This window comes from Cyrtonyx montezumae, unplaced genomic scaffold, assembly GCF_038088225.1.
Source record: "Cyrtonyx montezumae isolate F1298 unplaced genomic scaffold, pur_monq_1.0 scaffold_29, whole genome shotgun sequence".
NCBI classification, from domain to species: Eukaryota; Metazoa; Chordata; class Aves; order Galliformes; family Odontophoridae; genus Cyrtonyx; species Cyrtonyx montezumae.
Genome location: NW_027072033.1, coordinates 10848230 through 10872672, shown reverse-complemented (window position 1 = coordinate 10872672; position 24443 = coordinate 10848230). Strand labels below are relative to the sequence as shown.

At 42.6% G+C, this 24443-nt stretch overlaps 2 protein-coding genes across 10 annotated transcripts in view; both read left to right on the top strand.

Moving 5' to 3' along the window:
* NRG1 (neuregulin 1) overlaps positions 1 to 24443 on the top strand; it is a 181511-nt gene that overhangs the window by 71552 nt on the left and 85516 nt on the right. For 3 of the 9 annotated variants that reach the window (XM_065740718.1, XM_065740713.1, XM_065740716.1), the window contains exon 1: positions 11294 to 12007. The exons of the other annotated variants lie outside the window; for them this stretch is intronic. In XM_065740718.1, the coding sequence (XP_065596790.1) occupies positions 11380 to 12007 (628 nt within the window). In that variant the 5' untranslated portion in view covers positions 11294 to 11379. Of the gene's footprint in view, positions 1 to 11293; positions 12008 to 24443 lie in introns of those variants that run through there. 9 annotated transcript variants of the gene reach the window in all.
* On the top strand, positions 10770 to 10931 carry LOC136051341 (uncharacterized). The gene has a single exon (XM_065740750.1). It carries the CDS (start codon positions 10770 to 10772, stop codon positions 10929 to 10931), a length of 162 nt encoding a protein of 53 aa, XP_065596822.1.

Genomic DNA, 24443 nt, shown 5'->3' with positions numbered 1-24443 from the left:
CACAGGATGCATGTAGGAATGATATTCTTTGAAATCATGGAACATGTGGGGATTTTTGCACCTCACTACAAACACTGTGTTGTTTTTGTGGGGAAAGGTTTTGGTAAAGAGCTTCTTTTAGAGCGCTTTGTCTTGTACTGCTGTCTGTACCTATTTCCTCTCTGCTTTGTGTATCTGCATCTGAGCATAATCACATTCATGGTTCAAAGAAAATACACAACATTTCAGTAGAAAAATAATTGTTTCTGGAGTAATTCCTACAGGTTAACCATTGTTGCCTGCCCCAGTGATAGCTTCAGATCCATCATCCCTCCCTGGCTGTGATTTTCCACAAACTTGGTGGTGTTCAGGTACTTCACTTGCCTCTCCTGGAAACTCTCTCATTACCTAATGCACCAGTGAGCAGTGAGTATTGCCAGTAGCTACAACTAACCTCTACAGTGGTAGGCAGTAAACCTTAACTTCGTAGCAGCTGCAGCCACATTAATAATGCATTGTATTTCCTGTAAATGCATACAAGCACAGGCATTATTTTTTATTTGGAAGAGGAAGGAGAAGAAGATGGAGGTGGTGAATACAGTTTCAGCTGATTATTAATGCTGACTGGACTTCAGCTGCTTAGGTTTTTAATTATACTGTATCTAAGTCTAGTAGTCACTGTTGGGATGATATTAGCACTTCCTAAGTTGGCTAGTATAAGTAGGGAATATGGCTAGTATAAGTAGGGAAGTGTATTCTCTGCTTTCATCCAGCCTGTGCAGCATTAGTAGCACATAAATCAGCAAAGCAGGCCAGAACTTTGTCATCTCTTATTTTTCACAGCTCTTTGTTAAATCTCAGTCATATTGTCCAAAAATTATTTCTATGCAGCTGAGTAGGACTGCTTTCCTGATGAATCCATGAGCTGATGCCTAAGTAAGAAAAAGAATATAATATAGAAAATTTCACATTTTTTCAAGTGTTATTAACAAAACCTCCTCCTTTTGCACACTCCTGACATAAATAGAAACAATATGATGCCCATAAGCATGTCTTTCAGCCCCAGTCTACCCTCGGGAGCCCTGCCCTGAAGATGGGCTTTGCACCATGGAACTTGTTTCTTCAGCATCCAAGCTATTTTGGTCACATCTTTGTTTTCTCCTCTAGCATGTACAAAGCTGTGCAACTACACTGAAAACACAGTAGGAAGGACACTAGATGAAGTGAGGAACACGAAGAGAATTTGTTGCCCCTTGGCAACTTTTAATTTAATTGGAGTTAAGCAGTGGTTAAGCAGTAGGGAGGGAATTTTTGAGCAACAGGAAGGCTGCAGCCCTCAAGTGAGAGCAAGCACTTGATGTTCACTGCTGCTTTGGCTGAGCCACTGAAAACTTGCCCACGCTGGCAAGAAATTTGGCACCATCATTGCAGCAGTGGATTCTGAGGGGGTGCTTCAGTTTTACACTGTCTGGCTTCAAACTATAGCCCTGATCAGAGGTGGGATTTAGGGACAGAGTTCACCTTGTCTGCAGGAGCACAAGCTGAGGTTGCCAGGTGCCTCTTGCTGCCTGTGGGCTGGGGAAGGGAAGCAGATGATCCCCACACTGACCTCTGCCTGGGCATTTAGACTTCTGTTGGTGTCAGAAGTTCAGGGCCAGGTGGCACCAGAGGCCTACACCTAAGCATTTACCATTCATTTTTCAGAATGCAAACTGGCCTGAGAGTTGCCAGTTTTCTATAGCAGCTGCCCTATGTCCCCTCAGTAAGAGAAGGAGGCTATGGCCTTGTCATACAGCTGGCCGAGAGCTGCATTCTCTTCAGCACAGAGCTTTGCGGAATGGTCCCAACAGCAGACAGGAATGAGAAAACAGGTATGCAGGCTGAAGAGCGCACCAGTCTTCAGGAAAACATCACCTTAATCCAGCAAAGCTCCAGAACAATGTTTTCTCCTCCTTGCAGCCTCTAAACATGCATTTCCCCTACCCAGTGTAATGACCTCCATGGGCATGCATTCCTTCAGTGTGTCAATGATCACAGCTCTGTTTAGATCAGGCACCTTCAAGAAGAAGGAATGAGTCTTACTCCCCCTCATTCTCTGTAGTCTCATTTCCACTCCACAGGCTTTGTGATGAAACATGGCAGAATGGGAGGCACTCATGTTAGGCATGGTCTGCAGCATGATTGTAGGAAAAGGTGCAGGGACAGTGCATCCCTCGAATAAAATGATTACAGCTCATTCTGATGCATATCTATATACAAGTGGATAAACACTCCTACACATGTATTTGTTGTCAGAAGTGGGAATTGGACACAGCTGAGTTCTGTAACAAAGGTTCTGTTTCATTGCACTTCTCTGCACTGCTGTGAGCTTTAACAAGCTATATTTTGCTCCATCACTGATTCCTGTGCTCCATTTTTTGGTTGTTCTGCCTTGCAGGAGGTGTTTCCAAAACTGCTCTACTGCTCTTACACCACTCAGCAGCAGCAAACCCTGCTGCCCTGAGCCGTGTACAACAATGAGATAACAGTGAACCCATTTTTCTCTGATGTAAATGAGGGCCTGCTCACTGTCTGAAGCAGCACACTCCACTCTGTAGCTTCAGTGAAATTATTATATATGTATGCATTACAGGATTTAGGAGCTTCTCTATTCTTGCCCTTAGCAAGACCCAGCAGGGTGCAGGAATGATAAAACCCTACCTATGAGAAGAGTAAATACCTTACTTCCCTTCATATTTTTCATTTTAAAAGGTGAGAGTTTTGCTTTTGTGCCAGACAATACATAGCAAGAAGAGTGTCTGGTTGCAGGAGTGAGGAAGATGTGACAAGGAAGCATCTTAAAATTCAGGCAGGGATTTGCATTCAAAGCAGCTGTGTAGTAGAAACATATTTGATTAGCCTACCAGAAACTCATGACTAGACATAAAATCTCCTTTGTCATACTTTTTTTAATTCTTCTTAATTATTTGCTGGAAATTGACAGTCTTTTCCAGACAATGCCAAGTGTGTGATTCATGCCTTCTATGGTTTTCTGAATGCACTATGAAAGAATATTAAATATTAAATGCCCTTGATGATGCTGGGATTCTGAGGCATTATGAGAACTGTCATTTTATTATTGTTGAAATGTGAAATTGCTTTTATATTTTAAACAGGAAACACCTCGATTCTACCTCCTTATCTTGAATGTAATCAGACTTTGAACTGACATAACCAGATCTGAACCAAGCAGTGTAGCTTGGATCTTTAGTTAGAATAAAGCGGATTAAATTCATTATCTGAAGTGATTTGCAGGAGGCTGCTAAGCAAACAAGTGCTTGTGCTGAAAGCATAACGTTTGGTGCAAGCAAAATCCTGAAGGTTTCAGACAGTGAACATATGATGATATCATAAAACATACCTTAAAAACATAAACCAGTAACATATTTATGATTTATTATTAGCATCTCTTTATTTAATGATAAAAAGATCATTCCATGTGCTATGCTAGCTGCATGTGTTTGGCTTTTTTATTTTTTTGTTTTTCTAGCAGTAACATTATAAAAGATAAGCTTGCAAGGTACTTTATAAAAAAGTGCACATGTAGTTGAAATTTTGAAAGCAACACTTTAAAGTGAAGTGAAATCTGTTGAAGTTTTAAACAACAACTAGGAATGTTTGCAAGTACAAAAATAATTGTGTCACCACATAGAACTGAAAGGAATAATAAGTAGAAGTAAGATTTTTCTGAGTAATGGATAGCTTGTTAAGATCTAAGAATTTCTATCTAAGGTAAGCTTTGACTTGAAAGAATACTTCACTCTGCAGAGTCTTTGTTGAGAAAACTCTGCTCTGGAGTCTAGTTCTCCTGCTGATCTTCTAGACTACAGTATACATGGGGCCGTGCTTGGAAGCAGTTGTTAAACTTCTCTATTTAAAAATCATTTAGAAATTTTAAAATAATGTTTCTTAAGTAAAAAAATCTTTTTTTTTTTTTTTTTGATCCAGCTGAGAGCTCAACTAAATGAACAATACTGGATTAGCACAAGTGAGAGGTAGCATAAAGAAATAAAAGCATGGTGTCACTGATTAGCTGTGTTTATCGTGAAACATGGCACTATAGTCCAAAATACCTTTTTGGTTCCTGAATTATGCTGTGGCTCAAAAAGGCACTTAGATTTATGATCTAACCCATCTCTAATCAGGAAGGCATTTTACCATTTGTTTAACTCCATGCACATTTAAGTACTTCATTAACCAAGGATCAGTGGGAGGTGAATAATTCCAAAATCCAGGAGTTTCAGGATGTTTGTTCAAACTTTTCTGTGTTCCCAGCAGCAGGGGGACTATGGATGTGAAAACACTCATGGCCACAGTGGAGGAACATGGTCTCTAGGCTGTCCAGCCTGAAGTCCTATGCACCTATGTCTGTACAAAGCAGCAGTATTGCCAACTCCCAGAAGGAATTTGCTCCATCTCTGCAGTTGCTCAAATGCAGGCCCACAAATGCACTTGGTACTGAGGTGGATGGGAGTTAATGAGTGAGCCTGGGCTCTGTAGTCATCATGCTGTCCCAGCTCACTGCCACACTACAAAACAAAGAAATGCCAGTGGTGGGGTGAAGGTGGTGCTGGATCTGAAGAAAACAGAAAAATACGGAGGTCTTCCTTCTGCTGTTCCTGCTCATTGGCAGAAGGACTCAACTGATGACATTACTGGTCTTTCAATTTCTTAAATGCTCCTTAGCCATACAGCAGAGCTAATTGTTGTTAGTCTGATCAATGGCTATGCTCATCCTAAATTTTGTGACTGAGAAGAGGTCGGGCAAATGACTCAGTGCCATTGATGAAAAACCCTGATATTCATGGTTTGATGTTGAATTTCTGTGTCTCACCTAGTGCCACAGGCTCTGCTTCTGATTAGGATGAAAGAAACTCAGTGTCTCACATTTCATTTGCTGATGAAAAGACTCAAAAAACCTTTTGGTTCCCCTGAAATAACAGCCTGTTTTGTGGATGTTTTCAGCTTTAATTACTGGCTACAGCTGTTTAAAGGATAAACATCTCTTGAAAAGCCTGTTGTAGTTCTATTGTTTTTTTTCAAATCCCTGTTCTTGTTAGCCACAGCTATTGTACTTGGAGAAAAAAAGTTCCTGGTGTAAATGCATATAGGTTATGCCAATACAAAAAGTTCCGACACAAAGGCAATATGAGCTTGCTCAAATATTAACTTTTCAAAAGCACTGAAATTTGAATTCCATGCTCCAGACACTTTCAAGAAACATTTCTGTCACACCTATGTTGGCACTGGAATAATTCCAGTATAGTTGTTTTGACCTGAGGGTACAAAGATGATTTGGATACAGCCTTCTCTTGTTCCTATCTCCTCTGTTGACTAAGGACATGGAGTTTCTCCACAGCTGCCCTCTTACACCAAATTAATTAAGAGTACTAATTATTCTGCTGATAGTGATATATGTGTCCTAATGTCTAAGCCTGTATATGTGCTTAAGGGTTCCATATTTGTAGCACTCATGTTTTCCTGCATTTTCTTAATGGTTTGGCATAACTTTTTTTCATTCACATATGGCTATAAATAACTACAGGATTACAAAAAAAGAAAAAAAAGAAAATGGTGGAAATGGGGGAAAGACATGCAAGCAGTAATATCACTTTAATTGTTTGCTTTCCATCAAGATGAAAAATTATGTGTGTGTGTGTGCAAATGTTCCACTTTTGCATTTGCAGTTCAGCAGAGAGGCAAAATGAAGTGTTCTCTTTGTCATTTGATCTGAGAGATGGGGATTTTAGTGAATGCTTTTGGAAGGATTCAAAGGAAGAAAGTGCTGGCATCAGTTCAAGGGAGATGGGTTAAAGAGAGTAGATTGGTGGAGCACTGAAAGGAGAAATAAATTAATTTTTTGCACCAAGTGTGATAGCCAGTTCCTCCCACGCTATGGCCACTGGCAGTGATACTGCTTATTGGACCTGCCCACTTGCTTTGGGTCACTCTTCCATCTTTAAATAGTGCACTTATTTAATTTGAAGAAAGTGCTTGCAATCAATAAAAAGAGATCCTTTTATCTTCCTCATCAATCTCTTATTAATGAACACACACTTTTTTTTTCTTTTTAGCTTCTTGGTTCAGTGCTTTCAATTTCTCAATGCATGGGGGATGATGGAACATATGATGGAGCAATTAATGCTATATATTGCTGCTTGTGTCTTCTGAAGAACTGATGTGGTCTTAAAAAAAAAAACAAAAAAAACAAAAAAAACCCAATAACCTGGGGGGTGACCACTTGCCCTGTGGTCCTATAAGCATCCTTTCTTAAGCTGTGACCCAGCAGACCTGAAAATTGTACATAACCATTTGTGAAGGTGGTTACTTTCCTTGCGACTTATTACCTGCAAGAGCAGATAATTCTTAGAAAATTATGTGGCTTATAGACTTTTTTTTTTTTTTTTTTGCTTTTATTTCAGTTGGATATTTGGAATACAATGGTTTTCAAGAAAATGCCAGACCAGATTTCCAAAAACTTCAGCAGGGTCTGATTCTGTTAGGAACAGAGGCCCAGATGAGTGAAATGGCACTAGCTGCTCTAATTTGCAAGATATTGTCAGTCATGTTTATGTGTCTGCTTGTGTTTCATTCATATCTTTGTGGCTGGACAGAGAGAGTGTTCATCCACAGTGAGGGAATACAAATTCAGCCTCCTTTTAGGGCCTGTAGAACTGGAGAAGCAAATACACTTTGTTCGTCCACATCTCAGGCTGAAAGTTAATGCCTTGTGTTTATTTTTCAGTCTTGTGGGAATGGAACTTAGCAAAATATTGCCTGACTCTTTACAAAAACACTCCACAAAATAAAATTACAGTTTCATAAGCCTGTGTGTTTCAACCTGCCACTTACACATGGAAAGCGTCCAAATCACAGTCACACATTAGTTTCATTGGTCTAGAATCATACCACTTTTTCCTGTAAGCCAAGGCAATCCAAGCTGCATAATAATCATAAGTAAATCTCTGCGTTAGAACCTGACCTAGCTGCTTGCCCTTCCTTACCGTTCTGAACCAGTCACCAAAGGGCTACTGCAGTGAAATTTTGTTACCTCCAGGTCTACACTACCCCTTGCTTTCTGCCAGGCCTTCCTTTCTGTTAACCAGCTGCTGGCTCTTTTCCAAGCCATTCTCACTCCTGCCTGGGCTGTAACCCATGGATAAGCTGAGCATACCAGCACCAGTACAGAAACATGAAACCTGCAGCTGCCGAGAGGGATTTCCACGTTGCTATGGGGCAGCGGAGACCCCGGCAAGCAGCGCATCCCGGGCAGGTTGCCTTGTCTCTGCCTTCAGCCACCTGTGAAGTGGTGCCAGAGGGGCACGGGACAGTTGGTGATGCAGTATCGCCTCCCTCCCTGCCCCTCCTGTCGGAGGGGAGCAATGGGGGCCGGCGGGCACTCCTCGGCTGAGGGATGATGTACTTCCACAGGCACCCCGCGGGTAGAGGAAGAAGGAGTAAAGGGAGGAGGTCTGAGCGGAGCTGGCAGCGCGCTGCTGGAGCAGGTCCGGAGGTGCCGCGGGGAGGGGACGTGCGACAGTGAAAGGCTTTGTAGCCAGGCAGGGAGCCAAGCGCCGCCGGGATGTTGCGGCTGCCGCGGCGGGGAGCATGGAGCGGCAGAAGCCGACCCGGCTGCTCTTGTCAGGCCGGACTGCTAGCACATCCCAGTCCCTCGTGAAGGCGAGGAGGGAGCGATGCACCCGCATGCGGGCAGCTCTGGAATGTCCCCATCGCACTCCTGGAGCCGCATGCACAGCGTGGCAGGCCATGGTCACCAGTGGTGATGAGCAGTCATCCCTCTATCCACCTGCACACTGTCGTTCATGGTAGCTGTCACTTCCAAGGAAGGTGCAGATTTCCACAAATGTTTCTAGTCACCTCAGCAGCAGAAAGATGTGACCAAAACATTACAGGAGAATGTTAGAGGAGGGTAGTTTGCCCAAAAGGCCAGCAAGGGAAATGTGCGCCTAGCAGTGGTGTAAAGGTAGCGCAAAGACCAGCTCAGAGAGGCAGTGTCAGGAAAAACTGTCTCACTGGAACTAAGAAGGTTGGAAGATAAGGGATTAATAAAGATGTCAGGACACTTCAAACAAATTGCACCAAGCAATCTGCTGATAGTTCTCAACTTTGAAGAGCAGCTCTTCACACCTGAGCAGCAACCTGCATGTGTAGAATCACGTCTCACTCCCGCATTTATCACTCAGTCCAAGAAAGGATTCAGTCTTTCCATAGGCACCTTGCTTGTTTGTACCCATAGGCCATCACTGTTGTCACAGCAAGGCTGCTCTGATGTTCCCCCTTCTATGCCTGTTATGTTGCTACTGCTGTTGCAAAACATTTTAAGATACTTGAAAGAGACTATGCTTATGCAGAATATTTTCAGCTAAAGTAGCACATGTGCTTGATAATAAGAGGAGCCGGGTATGTAACTATACAATGCAAGCTTTTTGTTCTGTCTGAGGCTACTGATCACATAGAATCATAGAATCATAGAATCATAGGGGTTGGAAGGGACCTCAAGAGATCATTGAGTCCAACCCCCCTGCCAAAGCAGGTTCCCTACACCAGGTTGCACAGGTAGGCGTCCAGGCAGGTCTTGAATATCTCCAGAGAAGGAGACTCCACAACCCCCCTGGGCAGCCTGTGCCAGTGCTCCATCACCCTCACCATAAAGAAGTTCTTGCGCACATTCATGCGGAACCTCCTGTGCTGCAGTTTCTGTCTGTTCCCCCTTGTCCTGTCTCCACACACTGCTGAAAAGAGTCTGGCCTCGCCACTTTATCCCCCACACCTCAGATATTTATAAACCTGGATCAGGTCCTCTCTCAGTCTTCTTTTCTCAAGGCTAAAGAGCCCCAGTTCACTTAGCCTTTCTTCATAGGGGAGATGCTCCAGGCCCTTCACCATCTTTGTGGCCCTTCGCTGGACTCTTTCCAAGAGATCTCTGTCATTTTTATACTGGGAAGCCCAGAACTGGACACAGTACTCCAGATGAGAGTCACCACTAACCTGTGGGCCAGACACTTCAGCAGTAATGTAGACTTGACTGCATGATGATTTATCCATTTACATTCTTCCAGAGAGTGTTATCGCTAGCTGTGCTGTAAGGTATATTCTTCAGGCACTTGAACATAGCATCATGATTACTTCAGCTGGCTACTGCAGTCTCACAGGAAGCTGTGTGATCAGACATCCATCAATTAGTCCTTGATGGGAGAGTCTGTGAAAACAGTATGGGAATCATTGAGATTTTGATAAACCTTTTTTAATGTGAATGTTATTAATGTTCCCATGGGAAGTCTTTGTGAATGGGAAGATTATGAGGCAGAGAGAAGAGATGAGTAGAGACAGGCATCTTTTTGGTCACTGCCAAAAGTAAATACTTACAAATGAAATTCCATTTTGGATACCCAACTAAGGTAGTGGCAAAAAAAATAAAAAATAAAATAAAATAGTTCAGGGCAATTTGAAGCACTTGATTCTTTGTTTTATTATGTATCCTGCAGTCATTTATACTAAGGTAGAAAGGGTATTCGTACTGCCAGGCCTTTGTTGCAGACATTTTTGCAAAGGAAATTGAGCTTAAAACCCCTCTCCCTTTAGACATATTGTCACACAGGTGCACTTTCCTTTTGGAGACAGAAGGGATAGGGAATAGGAGAAATTCCAAGCTTTGTTATTTAGTAGTTTGTTTACTCTGCCTTACACTGCACTCCTGGAGATGGGAATTAGTGCTAGATGCCAGTGGAGGTGACAAATGATATGCACATTTAGGAACAAAGTGGAAGCCTTGTTAATAATGCAGTTCTTCCAGTTTTTACTTTTCTATTTTATTCTAAGGAGGAGTGAGGACATAATTTAGCAGCAACCACCTTTTGAGAATTATGCTGGGGAGCTGGGGTTATTGCAAAGGTTTTGCCTTTTTTTGGTTTTGCAGTTTTGGAAGAGAGGTTAAAAACGAAAATGTTATTGTTATTATTATTATTAATGTAAAACGATGTCTTCAAATGAAAACTTGTCAGAAGCGGGAATTTTTGTAATTTTTTAAATTTTTTGCTGCTTGACCTAAGGTGCATCCAGCGCTATTATTAGTGGATCGAATTTACTCAGAGGCGTGGAAAGAAACGCTCTAGGCATTAGGCGAGGAGAAGCTGCTGAGGGAAAACGGGCTTCCCCCAGGGGAGATCGGATGTCGGCAGTCGCCAGCCTCGGCGAGCTTGGCGAGCCCCGCGCCGCCCGACGCGCTCCCACCTACACCAGTCCTCGCCAGTCGATGTCTGCCTCCTCCGACCGCGCTCCGGCTGGAAGGAGGGAGCGGGCGGCAGCGAGCAACTCCCGCCCGCTCCCCCCTTTTGATTTGATGGCCTTTATTCTTCCTAATTGGATAAAATAGGAAGTCACTAACAGTCCTGCGTTGCTGGGTACACTGATTTCCCTCAGACCAGCCCTGCAGAGGGCGGGGGGTGGGGACGGGAGGAAGGACTGAGCCTGTACATCAGAGAAACAGCCTGCGAGGGGGCTGGGGGAGCGGGGCGGGAGGGGGGGGGTGGGTGGGGGGGAAGGAGGAAAGTGAATGAGCACTCAAGAAGGACAAAGAGGGAGGGGAAAGGAAGGGAGTTACCATCGCCTTGGCATCGCTCTTCGTTTCAAACCTCTGTGTAATGATATTGTTTGCAGTGATGCTCAGATAGCGAGCACCTGCTGCTCTGTAATGATTCAGCCTCTTTCAGCCGCCGCTGTAACGCGACAGGATGCTGCTGCTACTGTCACTTCTGCCGCTGACGCTGTTGTTACAGATTTTGCTTTTGCTCCTTCTACCATATGACAATTGTTTTCCTCGTCTAAGCAGATACCAGCCTCAGATGCTCAAGGTGAGAATCTTGCCTTTTGCTCTGGGCTATTGGTTCACTTAATCTGGTCGATTTGTTTGCTGCTTGTGGTTGTCTTTCTCCCCATCCTCCTTCCCCCTGTTTTTATTTGTTTCGCTTGCTTCTGGGGGGACAGTTCTTCCTTCACTTAGAAGAGCTGGAATTGCTTGAGAGGCATAGAGGGAATTATAAAAGTGGCCAGGAAGCAAGAGCACAGTGACTGCAGAGCTGCCCTTGGCTTCGGCAAGGCAGTGTGAGTTGCAGAGAGCTTGGGCAGGGGGCGGGGGTGTCTCGTTTTTCCCATGCGTTCCTCTTCTCTGATGATGTTTGGATGATGTTACTGAGCTTGGACTTCTCATTGACTCCTGCCCTGTGATTTTCGCTGAGTGCTGTGACTGTTACTCCATCTGTTTTTGTCTGTGTCTCACAGTAATGGACTGTGATAGAGTTAAGGCCTTTTGGAGGTGAGCTGTGTCAGAGCTGATGCTTAAACATGTCTGAAGTAGCCACCGAGACTTTCCCCAGTCCCTCGGCTCATCTGAGCCCTGACGCATCCCTTGACAGGCTCCCGGCTGAGGAGAATATGCCGGGGCCCCACAGAGAGGACAGCAGGGTTTCAGGGGTGGCAGGCCTGGCCATGACCTGCTGCGTGTGCCTGGAGGCAGAGCGACTGAAGGGCTGCCTCAACTCTGAAAAGATCTGCATTGCCCCTATCTTGGCTTGCCTGCTCAGCCTCTGCCTCTGCATTGCTGGCCTCAAGTGGGTCTTTGTGGACAAGATTTTTGAGTATGACTCTCCTACACACCTTGACCCTGGGAGGATAGGACAAGACCCAAGGAGCACTGTGGATCCTACAGCTTTGTCTGCCTGGGTGCCTTCGGAGGTGTATGCCTCACCCTTCCCCATACCTAGCCTTGAGAGCAAGGCTGAAGTGACAGTGCAAACTGACAGCTCGCTCGTGCCCTCCAGGCCCTTTCTTCAGCCTTCTCTCTACAACCGCATCCTAGATGTTGGGTTGTGGTCCTCCGCTGCACCATCACTGTCACCATCCTCCCTGGAGTCTACCACGGTGTTTCAGGCACAAGCAACAGAAACCAATCTCCAAACTGCTCCAAAACTTTGTAAGTAGAAGCTATGTGTTTCTTCTTTGTTTTTCCTTCCACCACCAAAAAACAAAAAAATATAAAAATAAGGCCACTAACTGCACCTATTCTCCTGGGGGGTCATGTGACTGACATATGCTGACTGCTCAGATTGGTACTGCATTTCTGAACCTTGGTGAGGTATACATGGCAGAGAAGAGAGCTTCATTTGGGACCTCTGTAAAGACCTAGAACCATTGTTTCCTCTGTTTCTACCTGTAGGGAGCATGTGATTTACATCAGGGGTTTACCTGAAATGCCATTCCACGTGGTCTGTCAGCCTATTTCTCTCAAGAAATTTGGTTTGTGTTCTGTACTGGGTCTTCTATATGTGTTCATTTTCTTTACCTCGCTTACAGAGCAATTCTGCTACCTCCTTCCTGAAGTCTGTTGTTGGCAGACATCTCCATTGTCCTCCTCTGTCCTCCCTCCTGGAGCAATCAGGAAAAACAGTGGGAAAGAGCAACAGTGTATTTGAAGTAGTTAGAGACAGGGAATTATTAATGTAGATTGTGAATGGTTGTGATCTTTCCCTTTCCTTTAAGAGCATAGCACACATTTTTGCATCTGTCCCCCCAATCTGGGTGCTGAATCTTGCTGAAGTTGGGACAATTCCTCATTGATTTCTGTGGGACATTTCAGAAAAGGGGTTCTTGCCCATACAGCAAAGGCAGTATGAAGCAGTTTTCAAATTAGTCACTGTTCATCCTTAAACTGAAAGAATATCTAGGGTGCCTGAATTATTTTCTCAGTTATGATCATAAAGCATCAGAATACCACCAATACCATGAGAATACCAAATTTAATTTATTTGACATTCCTAATTTTAACCCATTAAATCTGGACCACAGCAAGCCAGCAGTTTCTGAGCTGAGTATAATTGTGTAACTAATAAAAAAGAAGTAGTGCGCTATTGCGCCAAGAGCACAGGGCTGTGGTTTCCTTCAGATAGCTGCAGTGATGAGAATGTGCAGCTTAGTTCCTTGAAAATTGCCTTGCAGGACCCCATCTCATTTTTCTCCCTTCTCCATAATGCCCAAGAAACTCATCTTGTAGGTATTACCTTCGGAATCTCACCTTGCAAACCTGAAGGTACCAGAAGTTCACTTCTGAGTTACTGGACTCAGTATCTACACTGGACTCAGTATAGATACATGGCAATAGGAATAGCTAGGACATTTTTGGGCCAACACCTTTGCAAGTGAAAAAGAGCATGATTACAATGATTTCTGCAAAAATCCTTCCAGCAGAGAACTGGTGCTGATCAACTGAAAGAAACAATTCCAGAATCACAGAAAGGAAATTTTAGGTATTTGTGTAGAATGCCTGCTGGCTTTTGCTTATATAAGGGTAACAATGGGATATTGGATTTACAGCAGTTTATCTGATGGAAACAGTCTGATAGGGAAATACTACTGTGCAGTCTTTGTCTGTGGGAAGTGAGACATCATTTGAATTACTGGGACACTTAAGTACCTTTTCAGGTATATAAAATTATACTCAGTGATATTTTTTCAATTGGTGATGTAGAAAATCTCTTCTGTAGTGTGGATATTTTAAGGGCCATTAAGGATGTGGCAGCTCTTTTTGGTCCTTATAGTGACCAGCAGACACCATTCCATCAAAATTGCCTCTTTCCTATGTTAGGGAGAAATAACCAAAAACTGGTTATGCCAGAACAACCCTTCTGAATTTACCCCCAATCACCTGGTAATCTCATTTCATCTCATCAGAAAATGAATGAAGAGGAGGAAAAAGAGACATTCTTTAGAGCAGTTACCAGAAAAAGGCCGTTATCTGCTTTCATACCTGCTCACATCTGTGAAGTAAATGGTTATCCAGAAATTAGGTGGTTGTTTTCGGTTTTCTACTGTTGTCTTAATTTTTTTTTAACATAAATATGTTTTAAAGCATCATAGACTTCCAGATATGTATGGACTGAAAGGAGAGGGAGAACTGGAAAGCTCAGGTTGCAGCCAAGAGAGAAGGTTGTGTAGCCTGCACTGATTCTAACCGTGACGTGTAATTCTGGCTGTGGCAAAGGGATGAAGCTCTAATAAAACAGAGTTGGAAAACCGCACTGCAGAAGATCTGCCTGAGAATGAAAGTAAGCATGAAAAGAACAATTTGGACAGCTCTGAAAGCACTGTCTTGGGGTTTTTAAAACAGCTGCATTTCAAACATGTGTTTTATGTAGAGCAAGATTTGTTGGAGAGATTGACAGACTGCAGCAGAGGTAACTTTTTTTTTTTAATGAGTGCTTTTAACAACCATAAAATTTTGAGAGATGGCTTACAACTATAAAATTTTGAGAGATGGCTTGGAAAGTTGCATCTGTAAATTGGATTGTCCCTTCTTTTGCCTCTCAGTATCCATTTTGCTGTTCCAGGCAGAAGGAGGTAACTTGTTCCCAGAAATTCCCTTTTACACTATAATATTTTTTTTTTCAGTGCATAACTAAAAAAGAACTGAATCATCTCATGTTCTGTGGTGTTGTTTCTGGACCAGGCCCTTCTGTGAATTTCCCAATCCTTTCCTTCTCCTCTCTTTTCTGTCTTAATCAGCATATTCACCTTGAAGGCTGTATCCTTCAAGGTCATCGTCTGTTGAGAGCTAATTGATTCTTCTTTCTCCTGGAGTCTGGGAGAGAAAGCAGAAGAGAGACAATCCTAGTAATTGTGTCTGGTGCATTAGATTCAAGACTAGTCTCTCTCCTATTATTATGCTTTGCCCTTTATCAATACAGAAAAAATTGCTTACTTTCTGGTTCGTTTCCATCTTATATTGTAATATTATACCTCCTTTACTGAAATAGAGAGGAAAGGTGAATGTTTTAAAGGTGAACATTTTAAAGTTGAGTGTGTCGATCCAAGAGCAATTAATCCAGCGAAGGTTTCTCTGCATGCAGGATATAATACTACTTAACTAAGCTACAACCTCCCTCACTTGTGAAAACAAACACATTATAAAAATGCTAACATAGTTCAGCAGCTAAATTTTACTTCTGTCTCAGTCAACACCTTTAAATACAGTTCTACAGTTTACCCAGGTTACTAGCTGGCACACTTCCATCATACTATCAAATCCATGTTTCTGTAATAACTACATCTGTACATCTGCAAACAAGGCATTCTTCTCTGTACAGATCTTCTCATGGCCTTTTCTTCCCAGTAATTTCTTCCTAAACAAATGCACCTTTCAGATCAGTCTGGAAAGGAGAGAACTGACAGGCCAGAGTGCTTTAAGTCTGCAAGGGAGATATGAGAACATTGCACCATGCTCTCAGCATCACAGGCAGCTCCATTTATGGCTGCTACTACAAACAGCTTCTCACAACACTTCCAAAGCTCTCTGGTACCTCTGGCCCCAATAGGGTTGCCTTCCTGGGGTGCCAAAGGGCACTTCTGTCCCCTGGCTGTGTCTGAAGAGAAGATGCCCAAAGACCTGGGCTGTTCCTGCATCCTTTCCACTTTAGCTTCTAGCTTCCCTGTTTCCTTGGGTGCATTAATGGGTCAGCTACATCTCTGTTCTGATGTCTCCATGCCCGCAGAGCTGTTCTGGCCAGCTTGGAAAATGAGGTGAAGAGAATTATTAACCAGCTATTAACCAGCTTTTAACCAGCCTTTCCTGGGACCACTGCCTTCTCCTTTTTCTGATTTCCACTGCATCTTCAGGTGCACTGAACAACCTCTGGCAAAAACTGCTGCTTTCTTATCAAGGGTATAAAAAGTGTTGGAAAAAATTCCACAGTGGGCTTTTACCTATGAAATGATCTTGACTGTCCTCCAAAGGCATGATGGACGAATTTCTTATGTAATTTTAGTGTTAGGGATGGAAAAAAGTTGAAAGAAAACTGGCTTGGTTTGATATCTACTTGGTTTGATATAAACTTGATTTGATATCCCACTGTAAAAGCTCCTTGCTCATTTCTCTCTCCCAGTTTCACTCGTTCACTTCAAGTTCTGAGTCTGAAATCCTTTCCTCTATAGCCAGTGATTGCAAAGGTCTGTATTTTACCTCTGTGGCAAGCTGGAGGGAGACTTTTCCTCTGGTTTGTTAAGTGTTGAAGCTCAGAAGAAGGTGAGGGTTTGCTGACTTGTCATGTGTTTATTCTTTTTCTCAAAGCAGGCCAATTTTGACTCTGCAGCTCAAAGCCCCCCTGCAGCATTGTAGGGTTAACTCCATGCCTGGCAGCCTCTCTCAGTGTCGAAGTCAGAGAGCTGCGGGGGGGGGGGGGGGGGGGGGTGGGGTTGGTGCACCACAGACTGTAGCAGCTTTTCCTGTTCTCACTATTATTAGGTAGGACAGCATTGCAAAGGAGGCTGCTTTTTCTGCAGTGCAGGAGAACACTTTACAGTGTTGCTGATTAGCCTCAGATACCTAAGTGCCTGTGTTCTAATGCTAAGCTGCCTCAGCTTTCTGGTCTGCATCAAGGAAGAGAGACCTTGCCTAGGATGGTTATCAGAATGAGACTTGCAGGAGTTGCTCTCTTTCTCCAGTGAGTTTTGGGATTGCAACTTCTAATTGTCTGCTACACAACACCAAGACTCATTTTTAGAACCATGAATTTTCTTCGTTACATCCTGTGAATTAACGCTGTCTTGTCACAAGACGTTTATAATTAATCATGGCCCAGATATCCAACATGTTCTGAGCCTAACTTTAGTGCATAATAAAGACATACTGATCTCAGTAAGCTCTGAAGACAAAACTGGCTTTCCATTAACATGCAGCAGTAAAGCGAGTGACAGTTTACCAAGCTACCGAGTCTGTTTGAGCCTCGAACACTTCTTTTTCCACTGTTCAGTCACTGGCCATAGTGACTTAGATTTACATACTTGTGGCACTAACACCCAGGTGCAGATGGACTGACATCTGCATAAGATGCTGAAAATCTCAGGTAGTTCAGGTCCTGATTAAGCTTTCCAAAGAGGTAACTGATATATTGGCTTGTTTTCTCTCTCCTACCCAGTTTGTCACACTGCATATAAAATGCCTTCAATAAGCGCTTTGGTCAGATTAATTTATTACTATTTTGACAGTTTGGTCAGATTAATTTATTACTATTTTGCTTTTTTTATAGTTCTCTGCCTTCTCTATTTTTAAGATTCAGGATAGAAGGATACATTCTTTCTTGAATGTGACCACCCCCTGCAGTGCTATAGGCTTGGGAATGAGTGGCTGGGTGACTGTAAAGAGGAAAAGGACCTGGGGGTGTTGGTTGATGCTCGGCTGAACATGAGCCAGCAGTGTGCCCAGGTGGCCAAGAGGGCCAACGGCATCTTGGCCTGTATTAGAAATAGTGTGGCCAGCAGGAGCAGGGAGGTGATCATCCCCCTGTACTCAGCACTAGTGAGGCTGTACCTTGAGTATTGTGTTCAGTTTTGGGCCCCTCACTACAAGGAAGACACTGAGGCCCTGGAATATGCCCAGAGAAGGGCAACAAGACTGGTGAGGGGTCTGGAGCAGAAGTCTTATGAGAAGCGACTGAGGGAGCTGGGATTGTTTAGTCTGGAGAAGAGGAGGCTCAGGAGAGACCCCATTGCATTCTACAGCTTCCTGAAGGGAGGTTGTGATGAGGTGGGATTTGACCACTTCCCCCAGGCAACAAACAAGACCTGAGGAAATGTCCATAAGTTGTACCAGAGGAGGTTTAGATTGGACATAAGGAAAAACTTTTTATCTCAGAGAGTGGTCGGGCACTGGGATGGCCTGCACAGAGAGGTGGTGGAGTCGCCGTCCCTGGCCGTGTTCAAGAGGCATCTGAATGAGGAGCTATGTGATACGATTTAGTAGCTTGTGGTAGCAAGGGGAATGGGTGGATGGTTGGACTAGATGATCTTGTAGGTCCTTTCCAACCTTGTGATTCTAGTATTCTATGATTCCAAGGGATGAAGGCATGTTGCCTCTTGGAGATCAGTGGATGAGTTTGAAGCATCTCTGGTGAAGGACTTCTACCCTCTCACTCCCTAGACAGGTTAAGCAGGTGCTGTCTTTTGTGGATTGCTACCCTTGGTATTTTTACTACAGGCAGCCCAGTGTCCTGGGGAGAGGGCACTGTGAATTAGTCTTGCTCCTTCGCATTGAAATGTTTTGTGGAGGCCCAGTCTTGGTAAGAGGTACACATTAAACTCAAGACCCAATGCATGTCTGTCACTTGGCAATGAAAGAGGTTTGCAAGCAGCAAGGAAGAAATAACTGTGCTGTTTTTGGCTGGTGTATTTGCTTATTTACAACCTGTCCTATTTCACCCTGTCTACTGTCCCCCTGCAATTCCCAGGGGAGGTTTAGTCATTGAGACAGAAGGTTTTAGCCAGGGAAAGACAAGCAGGAGCAAGTCCCTTGGGACATTATTGGTTGCCCCTCTGGGCTGCTCTGTGATAAACTAGAGGCAAGTTCCATTCTGCTCTGGACAAGAATGTTGGGACTGTGGTGCCCATCTATTACATTTGCTCCTGTGTAGTTTTATCATTAAAGCCTTGTTTTAATACATATATTCTCAGAGAGTATATTCAGCTATTCCACATATGCTTTCAATGTTCCCTTCCTCCACTCTTTTGTTTTTGATATCTATGCTTCATCTTGAAACTTGCTGGCAGTGCGTTCTCATAACTCAGAAAGCTTTTTATTTTAGCAATGAATATTGCTTCAGTTTTTGAGATGAAAGGAAATCAATACCTGGTTGGTAGTCACATGGCACAGGGCAGGGGGAGTATATGAAGCTATGATCTTAAGCATGATTTGTGACATTGTTCAGTATTCCTATGGAATTCCTGAAAGAGATTTGAATGTTACATCTTTTAACAGTCAATTAATTCACGTGATTAGACAGATGAAAGGAGAGAAAAAAGGAAAAAAAAAAAGAAAAAAAAAGTAGTATCAATCTTTTTCAAAAGCATTTCAGTTAAGGAAAAGAAATACTGCAAGCTCATGAAAAAGAATTGAGTCTTCTGAGGTGCTAACTGGAAGTCAGTCTAAAGCTGATGGGACCTGATCTCAAGAAGAGTAAGTTACACTTTCCACTATTCTAAATTAATCTGTGTAATGAATTTAGTTTTTCAGCTTGAAAAAAATGACCTGAATTTTCACTGGCATATTTTCTGGTCTGTAACTCTATAAAACTTACAAGAGCATTGGGATGCTCCAGTCCATGAATGACATGACACAGAGAATCTTCCTGACTAAAGTTTCTTTCAGACATGCCAGTTGTGATGTCAAATCCAAGAGAAAGATACTGTTTGCCTTTCCGCATATTCTGTCATTCTCTTTCAAAGGGGACCTGAAATTGACTTTGAAATATGTGTTTGTATTTTGGATATTCATTCATTTATACCTTTCTTGCCTAGATTTAAAAACTCATTATGACCTCTGTTTCGTCTCTTGGACTGTAGTAACCCAAGCCTTCTTGACAGACCGGGAAAGCTGAGCTCCATAATTCTCCCCATTGTGGGAATGGTTTCCAGACTCTGAATTATTTCATTCCCCTTCACTCTTTCCTGGTTTTCAGATAAATAGTACTATTAATTTGAAATGATACTTCCACATGGGCTAGTCCAAAATCCCAATAAGGGGCAATAAAAACTGTTCATTTACTCTGTCACTGTTCAGAAGCACCCAAGATACATGAGCTACTGCTAGTGTCTGCTTAATGTTTTAAGCAGTAAATAAGTAATGATGTCCAGTCAGGGCAGGAGACCCTTATGTTACAAATGTTGGGGGTCTTGCTGCCTTGCTTCCTGAGCTTTCCCCACGGTTACATGCTGCTGCTTGCTTTGATGCAACAACAACTCTAAGGGCTAGTCAAGGAAATAAAAAACTGATATTACCCTTCCTTGTCAATGCTGTGTGCACTGTAGAGGTTCTTTAATCTTTCTCATTCTACAGCTGTTTCTGTTCTGCTTTGAAGAATGCCCCTAGCAAAGTTTCTTGATTGAAGAGTGAAGGAGTTCTGTCAATTTTTTTGACTGTGCAGACTCCATAAGTCAATTGTGCTCATGCTTTCAAAGATTTAACACTATGTGTCCTTCAGACACTTCTTGTAAGATTGTCCCAAGAGTCACTGCATCAGCATACTCATAATTCAGTTTGTTGTCTCATCTCCTCCAGAATTTGGTTATTTTTTCCACAAGTGACAGCATCTCCAGAGCATGTATACATGGGAGAGAAGGACTTTGGTGTTAGGGTCTACCCAGATAAAATACAGTTAAATTACTGCACTTCTCATATTTCTATTCCATAGTTTGTTCTCTGCATGAACTGAGCTTGGTGATCAGGCATCTTGTAACAAAACAGGACATGGAGATTTGGTAGCATGAACATATCAAGAAACACAATGTCTAATTATTTCAAAATAGTTGGTATTTTCAAGATACTCTGATATTTTAAGACAGTCCTCCTTGCACCATGGGTGTGCTCAGCAGGATAGTTATTGTTGTCGAGGTAATAGTGCCTTAGTAAAGGAGACATTTGTCAGAATGAGAGATATACCTGCAGAGGAATGGAAGAAGGATCACTTCTGCATCTAGTCTGAGCAAGTGGGGAAGCAAACCAGTGTCCTTGTGATGGAAAACTGAAGGTTTTCTGCTCTGTTGATGCAGGAGCTTGGGGAAGATTGAGCTCATACATACAACAGAGGAACATAAAGCAGACAGGAAAGTGCTAGGAAACTGGAAAAAAAGCAGTTAAATATGCCAAGTGCAGGCAAGCAGAAGACATCTGATCCTTTCTTGTCTGGAAAAAAGCAGAAACCTCTATTGCCTAAAGCCACAGATTCCTGCAGTCTGCCTGGGACATTGCAGGAAGTCAAGAAGCAGATTTTCCTCCTGCTGAGGGGCAGAACTATGAATGTGATCATCCCTTCTTTGGCCATGATTTGCTTCTCAGCAAACTCCTCCAAAGCAGATCCCCTCACCATCCATCCATTCTGACTACAAGCTCCTTAGTAAGCTGAAATCCAAGGAGGTGCCCTTTGTGCCCTGTTGTCTCAGCCTCTCTGAGGGCTGGAGCCACTCTGTTCTGCCTGCACAACACTGTGGCCCTCAGTCACTGAATTTCTTCCTGTCACTTTGTGCAAAAGCCCTTGGTGCACTCCAGCTATTGCCTTACGCATTCTATCAGCCCACCCTGTTTTCAAGAGACTAGGATTTTGCAATTGAGTTAACAGATTGTGAAAGTTATCTCTAACAATTTTTACAAACTGTTTCAGCAGTGTAATTTTCATGTCATACAGCTGTGCATGGATTTTGTTTATGTGCACAGAAAGGCTGCATTTCAGGCCAAACAAATGGTTAAAATCCTTAAAATCCTTAAAATCCTCCCTATGCTCTACAAAACAATGTATGGACAGGAAAGCCAACGTGTATGCTAGCTTTTAAATGTGCAAAGAATTGAGAACATGGCTAGTAACCTTTCTGTTGCTTGCTACCTCAAGCAACGCCATATGGTGAATTTACCATACAGTAGATATCAATTGAGATCCCTCAGATAAGCAGCTTTTCAGGCAACCCTGCAATTTTCCTAATTGTTGCTAATCAACTATTTAGTGTTTGCAGTTTTTTCTTCTCCAAATTTGGAGAAGGGTTTAAAAAGATATGCTCTATGACTGTACACAGATAACTGTGAAAAGCTCAGGAAGCAGATTTACAGCTGTGAATCAGAGGAAGTATCAATTCCCTTAAGCCACTTAGCTAGGCAGAAGCTGGCAGGGAAGAGGAACTTGATATTTCGAGAAGGGGGGTAGTGATAGTGGGGGGAAAACCAAATTAAAACAACAACAACAACAACAACAAAAAACAAAAAAAAAAAAAAACAGAAGATTATTCTGACACCTCCTGAGCAGAGATGAGACACACCAAGCGTGGTATGCCAATATGCCAGTGCTCAAATAAGAATTTGGTATCTAAATTTCATTGCCCCTAGCAGTTATGTAGTTGTTTCCCCATGTTGAAGACCAGTATATGTCCATGCTGAGCTCATTCTTTTTTATATTATAAAATATCTCCCAACATCCAGAATTTTCATGCACATTAACAAGTAGCTATACTAACACTGCTGTCAGATGCTAATTTACACTTCACTTTTACATTTACTTTTACATTTTCATATGTTTCTCTACTTTACAAATGGGTGATGATGGCATAATGATAAAACATCCAAAATGTTGACTTAATGGAAACACGAAGAATGTTTTTTAAAAATACAGTTTGAAAATATTGTGCAAGACACTTATATCCTGCACTTGAAGAAGAAGACTTTAAAATGTCAGTCAATAGGGAAAGGTCAGACAAATGACCTCACCATGAATTTTGTATAACAATAGGTCACATTATAAGATAAGATTTTGAGCGCTCAGTTATGGCAATGAAACAACAACACGTCATGTAAGAATGAACTGAAAATAGATTACTCAAGCTCAAAATCATCCATATTGGTGAAGAAAAAGCCAATTGAACTGCTGGCATTTTTTATCTGAAGGTTAACTGACCAGAGTCAATCACAGTAAGACCTGTGTGTCTCAGCCATTATTACACCAATAGTAACAAGCTTGCTTGCTACCCCGAGGTAATTGGTTCAAATCTCAACCTCATCTAGAGAGAAGCTTTAGTAAATTCCAGTCACAATCCCTTGTGACTGTAGATGAATGCAAATTTCTTCATTTTTTACCATAAGTATTTGAATATCTCCTTACATCCATGCTAACTCTAGATTTCCCTGAAAACTGAGCAGTCCAGCTACCCTGACCCCAGCTTCACCTCACACTAAGTTCAGTAACTTCTCAGCTCCCTTCTAGCTGCAGCTCTGTAATTTGATGTAAAAACAGAAGAAACCTTGAAATGATCATTTGAAATCTAATTCAATTCTGCTTTAAATACTTCTAACTTAAAGAACATTCTGTTCTATTCAGATGGTGAGTCCATAACAATGACTGAACATAAAACATAAGATGATTATGTAACAGAAAAACTACAAATCCACAGATATCTGCAAAATTATGAAATATTCCAAGGTTTCTCACTTGCTAACAAAGCTTTTAAAATTGTCAGGTTTTGACTTTCCATGTGTGATCACAACCTTAGTCTTTCTTGTGCTCCACTTTCTTACAGTGCTAGTGATTTGTCCTTTTCTCTGCCTGGGGAGCCTTCAAGCTCATGCTGCTCAGCATTCTCAGCAATGCTCAGAGAATGCTCCTAGAGAATACGACTAGAGATCTGCTCCTGAATGCAGCTTATTGAATTATGCATAAGTCAATCATGGAGGGGCTGCACTTCATGGCTCTTCTTTGGGGGTGATGAAAGGAAGGAAGTCAAAGTAATATAGTGACACTTTTCATTTTTCATGTCCTAGCTCAGTTAAGAGAAACCCTCAAGTTGTGTCATTTTTCTCCCATGTGAGTGTTCAGTCACCTGAGAGAGTACTAGCTGGAGTTTTGCAGTAAGACTGATTATACTCCCAACAAAATGCTTCCTTCAGCTCAGAGCTGGGAAGTAGCCTAGTTTTGGAAACTAATGGGCTTCAGTCTGAAGGGGAAATGGTGACTGTGATTGAAATGTCACTGCAGTGCATGCAAGCCCTTTGTCTGCATGCTGAGAAGTGCCAAGGTCCTGGAGAGGTTCTTCTTGTGAAGAGGTGCGGGGAGGTGTTTTTAAGCTTGAACGTACTACATTGTAGGGATATTTCACCTTCTCCATTGAAAACATCCACAGGAGCAGGCATGGGAGCATTCTGACCTGTAAGGGGAGAAGGATGCTGAAGACATAAGGGCAGACATTTTGTTTGCCCTTTTAGCCTGTATAGTGGTGGTGCTGTAAAGTTTGCACCATCACTGCTAGTGTCAGCAAAAGGTGCTGCAGGACCAGCAAGGATGCCAGCTTGCACAGCATGAGATGCGAAGAGCAGAGGAGCAGTCATCTTCTGCTAAATCTCCCAACATGCATTTTGGAACTGGCTACACTCATTTCCATGACCAGCCTGTGAGCAAGTGAATAATAACATTGTGGGTGACGGCTTACAAATGTTTTGTCTTGGCCAACCTCTAAGCACCAACTTCTTTGGGAGAACAGTGTGATTTTGCCAGTATCACAGAGGAGACCTGTGGCAGTGCTGCAGATGAAATCTCACAGCCTGACAGGCAGCCATCCTGTCTGTAATGGGTGGCACATACTAACGAAAATCTGAATAGAAAGGGGGGAGAAACTGCAAATAAATATGTTTGGATAAAGATCTAGTGAAGCAAAAATCACTCCAGAATCCTCCAGTTCCAGATTTTTTTCAGGTTGTAGTAAGAATTATTGCTTAAAATATATAGGAAGACAGTGAGTTTTCACTGTTAAAATGCTTTTCTTTCTGGCATTTATTTCTAAAAGTGGAAGTGAGAAATGTAAACAAAATCAGATCCTGACATTTCAAGTTAGACTGT